Source organism: Eschrichtius robustus, chromosome 4 (genome assembly GCF_028021215.1).
Source record: "Eschrichtius robustus isolate mEscRob2 chromosome 4, mEscRob2.pri, whole genome shotgun sequence".
In the NCBI taxonomy this organism is placed as follows: domain Eukaryota; kingdom Metazoa; phylum Chordata; class Mammalia; order Artiodactyla; family Eschrichtiidae; genus Eschrichtius; species Eschrichtius robustus.
Window position 1 is genome coordinate 65,707,671 of NC_090827.1, and position 8,958 is coordinate 65,716,628.

Genomic DNA, 8,958 nt, shown 5'->3' on the forward strand with positions numbered 1-8,958 from the left:
GGACATACACTTTGTGATGTGTCAACACTTTACAACCTTACATAGCTTCAGTAGGCAATATATATCCACATCTATAAAGGGAGGGAGTAAGCAAAATATCAACTATCAGGAAATACAGAGGATGGATATTAATACTGTACATGTTTACATAATGACATGCAAATATTGCACCGCAGTACTCTACTAGTTTCTCTGTATCAGGGATTATAGAGATGTTTCTTACAACTTAATGATCTCATCTCTTTCAGGTTGTGGTAAACGAGTTGTTCCATTAATAATGAACAGAATAATGTCTGGAGAGATTGTGGTCAAGTCTGCCTGGCCTTGGCAAGCTTCCCTTCAGCATAATAACACACATCAATGCGGGGCCACCCTGATTAGTAATACGTGGCTTGTTACTGCAGCACACTGCTTTAAGAAGTAAGTGATTGACGTTAACTTACTACTACTGCTACTACTACTGCTTAAAAAAAAACCTCTGAGTTTTATCATCTTCTGAGTAATAACCAATGTCCCCAAATATTACTGAGGTAAAATGAGAAAAACTTCTTTCAGTTTCTTTTCTAAAATTGTGTTATACTTACACTTATTTGGAAAGTCAGTAGGGGTAGTAGTCATTATCCTAGTATCAGGTCCTTAAGGTTTTAAATAAGGAAACTGTGGCTGAACAGAGTGTGGAGAAAAGGGAACCCTCCTACACTGTTGGTGGGAATGTAAATTGGTGCAGCCACTATGGAAAACTGTATGGAGCTTCCTTAAAAAACTAAAAATAGAGCTACCATATGATCCAGCAAACCCACTCCTGGGCATATATCCAGAGAAAACTCTAATTCGAAAAGATACATGCACCCCAATGTTCATAGCAGCACTATTTACAGTAGCCAAGACATGGAAACAACCTAAATGTCCATCGACAGGTGAATGGATAAAGAAGATGTGGTATATACGTACAATGGACTATTACTCAGCCATAAAAAAAGAATGAAATAATGTCACATGCAGCAACATGGATGGACCTAGACATTATCATACTAAGTGAAGTAAGTCAGACAGTGAAGGACAAGTATCATATTATATCACTAATATGTGGAATCTAAAAAAAAGATACAAATGAACTTATTTACAAAACAGAAACAGACTCACAGACATAGAAAACAAACTTATGGTTACCAAAGGGGAAAGGGAGGAGGGATAAACTAGGAATTTGGTATTAACAGATACACACTACTATATGTAAAATAGATAAACAACAAGAACCTATGTATAGCACAGGGAACTATACTCAATATCTTGTAATTAACTCTAATGGAAAAGAATCTGAAAAAGAATATATATATATATAAATATATATATATAAAATGAATCACTTTGCTGTATACCTGAAACATTATAAATCAACTATACTTCAATTTAAAAAAAAAAAAAAGAGAATTAGGTTGAGAAACAAGTATCTACATAGGCAGTATATGTCTCCTTGCTTATCCCTCTTGGATGATGTTAGTTCAATTAATTAGTTAAGGAACATTAATCTCATTATTAATAACACATTTTGGTGGGAGATGGTATCCTATAAAGAACAGAGAGAGACAAACAGACATGTGATACTATGCATATAATTTAAACCATCTAGGCCCTATTTTCCTTAAGTATAAAACAAAGCCTTTATCAGAGGACCTTTCATTACTAGATGACCTTCCCAGTCCCTGTATGTGCCATGATCTACGAGCTGCTCAAGCCCATAAGCTAGAAGTCACCCACACTTGGTCATCTCTCAAAGGACTTCTGACAGCTTTGCCTCATTCACTCTTGCCCTCTAACAATCTACTCTCTGGAAAGAACCAACGTGATTTTTTTTTTAACATGAGACTACATTATGCTTGGCTTAAAATCATCCAGTGAATTGCCATATCACTTGAATAAAATCTAAGCACTTTATTCATGACCTATAAGACACTCTAAAATCTGGTCCCTGCCTACCTCGCCGACCTCATCCCCCACCATAATTCCCTTGTGTCCTGAACTGCAGCCTGTCTGGTCTAAGCCCTTGAGATGTTTGCCTGAAAACTTGTCACCCCATCTTCTCACAGCTGACTCCTCATCAACCATGTCTCAACCCAAATGCCATGATCTCAAGAGACTTATCTAACTACCCCCTTGTACTCTATTCCATTGCCCTATTTTATTCATAGTCCTTATCACTGTGGGAAATTATTTATCTATTCATTAATTTGTTTTGCTCCTTTTCCTTCACTGAAATTAAATACACCCACCAGCAGGGACCTTTCTATCTTGTTTGCCACTTTATCCCCGGAACTTCATATAAGGTTCAACATGCAGATGTTTAACAAATATTTGCTGAAGAAATAAATGAATACTATTTTATGTGCTTTACAGTTCTAAAATTCAATAATTCTATACTGAATTTCAGCTCAAAGATGCCGTTTGTATATATTTTATCTTTCAAAACAGTAGCAAAAGACTATATGGTCAAAGAAAACTATCATCGCAATCAAGTGTTTTAGGGTGGAATTTTCTCCTTTATTAGCCTGCATGCAATTATTGTAATGCAGTTCATATATTCTGTTCACTTCTAACCTTTTCCAGTAAAGCAAATCCACATCAATGGACTGTTAGCTTTGGAACAACAATCAACCCTCCATTAATGAAAAGAAATATCAAAAGAATTATTGCCCATGAGAGGTATCACTCCCAAGCAAGAGAATACGACATTGCTGTTGTGCAATTATCACCCAGCGTCACCTTTACTGATGAGATCCGAAGAGTTTGTTTGCCAGAAGCCTCTGTGTCCTTCCAACCAAATTCAACTGTCTATGTCACAGGATTTGGAGCACTTTTTTATAGTGGTGGGTATCCCAAAATGAATCATGGAGCACTAAGCCCTATTTATGGCAGTGTGATTTAATGTCCATCAATATTATTCTGTCAGACTTTTCCACACAGTTTGGTTGGATTAGTTAGGGCTCTTGTTTTACAAGTGACAGACACTCAACTCAAATTAACTAAAGTAAAAAATAATAATAAAATGGCAAATTTGGCCCTTGTCATTTGGAAGTCAAGAGATGAGATGAGCCTGGCTTCAGATACAGTTGGATTCAGGAGTTTGTATGATGTCATCAGGCTCTGAATCTCGGAGTCTTTCCATTACTTGGTTCTGTTTTCTCCAGGTCACCTTCATGTAGAGGGATTCTAGCTCCACATAGTGGTAAAGGTAGCCAACAGCAGCTCAGGGTGTACATCTTCACCTAGTCAATGCCAGGGAAGAGCATGTGCCTTCTCTTTGCCAGAACTACATTAATCCCTGAAAAGGTCTCTTTTGGCCCAGCTTGTGTCCAGGAGTACCAGATTGACTGGCTGACTCAAATACTCACTCCTACGCCTATAGCAAGAAAGGCAGGTGTGTGATTGGCAGCCTAGTCAGAATCACATGGAACAAGGGAAAGACAGCTCCAAAGGGAAAGCTTCAAGGAAGATAAAGGAAAAGAGGTTCCCTCAGCAACACTAAAATCTATCTCTATGTACCATTCTCTATGCAATGCCAGGTATATATTGGTTATGCTATGACCCTCATGCCCACCTTCACTCCAAGACTCTTTCACTTTGAGCCCCACCTCTGTCAGCCTCCTCTCCCTTTTTTCATCTCCTCTTCCCCTTAGTTTGCTCCATCACTTTTTCAGTTTCCTCAATCACCTCAAAAATGTTTTCTTTGCTCAGCTACAATCTTCAGTTGCAGCAAAATCTGCTTCAGAACTAAAGAGGCTAATTAGGTGTTATCAGGGATAAGAATACTGTATAGAGATGTCATCTCTCATAATAAAGCTTCCATTGACCTCTCTAAAATGATTTAACTTGATATACTAACTTAATCTCCTAAGAAATAAAAATAACTTCATGTTTTAATGTTTTAGGGGCATATTTGGTCAGACACACTCTGGATTCTAAAATCTGGTCCAGGGGCATACATGTAACAACAGCCAGAGGGTTTCTTTAACTCTGGGCTTGAGAAGGTAAAAAAGGACTTTTTGAGAATGAAAAAATTCATTCACAGAGCTCTATACAATTTATATACAATAAACTCTAAAGAATAAGCCTTTAGTTCTCATTCTCCACTAAGGAACCAGGAATACCTTTCACTAATGTGGCTGAGAATGGGCTTGATGGTCTCTAGATTTTCTCCAGATGTCCCATGTGGTTTCACTCCATATTATACAAGCTGAGATATGTATTGCTTTCTTTAAGGTCATATTACCAATCACAGAAATTATTATCCATAGCTTAATAATCCTAAGGTTGACTTAGTAGAGCTGTGAGCCTGACACCACTATGTCTTCACTCTCTCTGATGGATTTTCTCCTAAGATAGAGTTGCATTCTTTGCTTGATGGGAGGGGCATCTCAGATTCCCTTTGGCTTGATGGAAAGAATCACTTCTGGCCTGGAGTTTGAGGTTGGCATAGAAATATACCTGCCATAATAGTTTTTGAGTAGCAAAAGAATCTAACTTGTGTAGAACACTATAATGAGCAACAGAATACCTACTTTTTTTAAGCACCCATGGAACATTCGCCAAGACAGACTATATCTAGGTCCATTAAACAATCTTCGACAAACTTAAAAGAATGGGAATCGCACATAGTATGCTCTCTGATGATAATGGAATCAAACTAGATACGAGTAACAGATAACAGGAAAATCTCTAAATGCTTAAAAATTAAGCAATACACTTCTAAATAATTCATAGGTCAAAGAGAAAATCTTGAAGAAAACTGTAAGTATACATAGAATAAAATGAAAATGAAAAAGTATCAATACATGCCGGATGCATCTAAAACAGTAAAGAGAGAGGGAAACATAGCAAATGCATACATTAGAAAACAAGAAAGGTCTCAAATCAATAACATAAGTTCTCATTTCAAGAAACTAGAAAAGAAGAGCAAAATAAACCTAAAATAAACAGGAAGAAGGAAATAATAAAGGTAAGAGTGAAAATGAATTCAATCAAAAGCAAAAAATAGAGAAAATTAATGAAATAAAAAGCTGATTCTTTGAAAAAAATCAATACTTTCTGAGAAATGTCATTAAGCATTCCCACAATAGTTGAGAAGCAGTTCACGGATGTATAGGACTTATAGGCTATACTTTTTGTTTGTTTGTTTCCTATGGGTTTTTTTTAATTTAATTAATTTTTATTGGTGTATAGTTGATTTACAATGTTGTGTTAGACTATACTTTTTATAACTTTTTGCCAACTAGTTTTATGAAAAATTTACGAATTTACACTGTCACCTACAATATGCATTTCATCTTACCCTTCCCGGCACTGGACATGAATTATTTTTAATCGATAATGTAGTAGGCAAAAAAAAATTACACCAATTATATTCAAAGAACAGAATAATTTGAGCATTTTTTAAACATTTTAGCGAACACACCCGTCCAGAAATAAATCCTGAATTGGCATTCTACAGAAATTAGTGTCTATATTAGTTTTCTACTGCTGTGTAACAAATTACCACAAACTTAACAACTTAAAAGAGCACACATTTATTATCTCACAGTTTCCATGGGTCAGAAGTTCAGACATAGCTTAGTTGGGTTCTATTCTCAGGGTCTCACAAAACAGCAATCAAAGTGCTGGCTGGGGTTGTGGTCTCATCTACAGCTCTGAGTTCTCTTCCAAGCTGGTTGTTGATGGAACTCAGTTTCTTGCAGCTGCAGAGCTCATGGCATCTTGCTTCTCCAACACCATTAGGGAAAACTCTCTGAACTTAGGGAAGGCCTAAGCCCTTTTTAAAAGGGTTCACAGGATTAGGTCAGGCCCACCTTGGAAAATCTCCCATTTTATGAACTCACTGTCAGACTGACTACATCTTAATTAATCTGCAAAATTCCCTCTCCTGTGCCACAGAACATAACCTAATCATGAGGATGACATCCATAATATTCACATATCCCACCCATACCTCAGAGAAAGGAGATCACATAGGAATCTTGGGGATCATAGTAGAATTCTGTCTACTACACAGTCAGTTTCCCAATCAGCGTATGGTTGATATAAAGAAACCCTGAATGCTTGTGATATTATTGTTTTCCATCATAAATAGTTGTCTTCTGCATTAATACTGGTTTCTATAACTCAGGATCTAGTTTATGATCTGGAGTCCCAAAATTGTAAGAGGTAATGAAATCATTGCCTTTAAATGTCATTATGTATGTGAAAGTTCTTCATAAAATGTAAAGGATAAAATAAATGTATATAGTTATTTTATCAAGCCAGGGGAGCAAACTAGGCCTGCAAAGTTTCTGGGAACAATCTGGAATCTACAAATACAAACTTTATTTTTTTAAAAATGCCTTCCTAAATACATTAACTGATTGTTTTTTAAGTAAAGGTACAAAGGTTTTCCAGAAAAAGAAACAAAATGTTTTTCTTGCTAGTATAGGTATTTATAAAAATGAGATAAGGACGATTATCATTTACATATGCCAGATATTAAACAGAATTTTTTTCTTTAGGAACTGCTTACATTAACCTCATTCTGTATCAACAATTTTAGTATGAAAAAAAAATCGGGAAAAGGTCCACACTTCATTCTAGCTAAGGATGTTTATTGTAAACACTAAAATTACTTTGTTTTTCCTTAAGGGGAATCCCAAAATGATCTTCGAGAAACCAGACTGAAAATCATAAGTGATGATGTGTGCAAGCAGCCACATATGTATGGCAGAGATATAAAATTTGGAATGTTTTGTGCTGGCTATCTGGAAGGAATTTATGATGCCTGTGGGGTAGGTGGAGAGAGATTATTTTGATATCATGAACTTAAAAAATTTATCTGGCTCAAAATGCTCTTTATTTTAGTAAAATACAGAGATCTTGTCCGTTCAAAAATTTATAAATGCAAATCTCAAACACAAACATATTTTTAAATGTTTTATTAAGCAAAACAAAATAAGCAAAGAGTTGCTTTGATGCTATCAAACAACTAATAAAATTAAATTTTCTTAATACCAGAAATCCACAGGTTCATAAAGCAGAGTCCCTTTCCTTAAAGAGCTCACATTTAGAAAGGAAACAATCATGAACAATGAACTACGGTGTAATGTTATAAATTATATAATGGAGAACAAAATTTTTTATTAAAGTATAGTTGATTTACAATATTGTGTTAGTTTCAAGTGTGGAGAACAAACACTTTTAGCTTGAAGGAACATTTTTGGAACAAGTATTAGAGAGATGATACTTCAATGAGGCCAGAAGGATAAAGAGCACTTACCCTATAGAATAAGAGGAGACTATTATAGAAAAGAGAAAAAGCATAGCTAAAATTCTGAAGGTGTGAAATTATAATTCATATTTGAGGCAACTCCAAGTAATATGTTGGGTCTCAGCCTAAGGAGGATGAGAGGTGAGAAGCTGTTAATGCTGAGAAGGTGGATTAGGCAATGGTGTGAATATCTAGTCCCCTTTCCAGTGGCCTACTGTGTTGTCCAGCGTCTATCCTGCATGTATATTTTTGGACAAAGGAGTAAAGTGTGTTTCTTCCTGGAGGCACTTGCTTTATAATGTGAGATTCTTGAAAACTCCAAGGAGGTGATTCCACATGCTAAAATGACGGGAATTGTATTGTTATCAGGTGGCAGAAAGCCCTGCCCAGAGTCCCACAAGTGACACAACATAGACAACCTCTGTCAGAAAAATAGCAGGGAGTTTTGCAGCATACACGCTGGGCAAGAGCAGAATCTAGCCCTGGTTGCTGAGAATGTGGAGGAGGTATCTAGAATTCAGGGAATCCAAAGAGAGGTTCATGCCATGACAGGCAAGTGGGAGTTGGTGACAGGAACACACTGAAAATGGGAATCTAGATGAACAGTGAGATCAGTGATAAGCCTCTGGAAAGACTGGTGGTCATGAAGAGCTTTCACTGGACTGGGAAGCAGAGGTAAGATTCCTGCCCCATGACTGTTCAGTGCATAATAAGGCAAAGCTCTAGTCATAGAAAAATTGGAGAAGTTATCGAGGAAGTGACTCAGGCACAGGGGTCTAAGCAGGAATACAGGGATTGCTACTGGGGTACATCAGGAGGTGCTTCGTCTGTCTGATAAAACAGAAGCCCAGGCACTTTACTTGGAGTCAGAAAAAACTAACATCAGATTGACTTTCTGTGTTGTGTACTTGAAATTTGCTAAGAGTAGACCTTAAGCGTTCTTACTACACACATACACCCACACACACACACAAAGTATTGTGAGGTGATGGATGTGTTAATTAACCTGATTGTGGTAATCATTTCACAAAGTATATATGTCAAATTATCACGATGTACACTTTAAATATATATAAGCTTATCTGTGAATTATACATCTATAAAGTTGAAAAAATAAAAAAATAAAATGTGGAAATTGAACTTTAAGGCTTTTATAACTTTCGAAACCCATGTTTCAACTAATTATCCTAGAATTGGTAATCTATACATATACTGTCTAATAATAAAATATGTGGTTCATCAAAATATCTTAAGTAATAAGCTTTACATTTAGCTAATTTTCTTTCTCTTTTTTCTTTTTTTATTTTCAGGGTGATTCTGGGGGACCTTTAGTTGGAAAGGATCTTAAAGATACCTGGTATCTCATTGGAATTGTGAGCTGGGGAGATAACTGTGGGCAAAAGAACAAACCTGGAGTCTACACAAAAGTGGCTTATTACCGAAACTGGATTACTTCAAGAACGGGCCTCTAATTCACTATACAAGTTAAACATTGAGAGCTGTATGCAGGTCATACATGTATGAGAATCCATATATTGTACTACATTGTTGTAGTACAATGAAGTGAGATTAAATGATATGATTTATTTCAGAATCACTTTAATCAATCAAAATCCCATAGCCAATTTGTAAAGGATTTAAATTGATAAGGTAGTGGGTCAGTTTAGCCTGGC

At 36.1% G+C, this 8,958-nt stretch overlaps 1 protein-coding gene across 1 annotated transcript in view; it reads left to right on the forward strand.

Moving 5' to 3' along the window:
- TMPRSS11A (transmembrane serine protease 11A) overlaps positions 1-8,757 on the forward strand; it is a 43,810-nt gene extending 35,053 nt beyond the window's left edge. Inside the window, exons 6-9 of the mRNA XM_068542184.1 lie at positions 249-420; positions 2,605-2,864; positions 6,664-6,806; positions 8,596-8,757. Of these exons, the coding sequence (XP_068398285.1) occupies positions 249-420; positions 2,605-2,864; positions 6,664-6,806; positions 8,596-8,757 (737 nt within the window). The remainder of the gene's footprint in view (positions 1-248; positions 421-2,604; positions 2,865-6,663; positions 6,807-8,595) is intronic.
- The last annotated feature ends 201 nt before the right edge of the window (positions 8,758-8,958 follow it).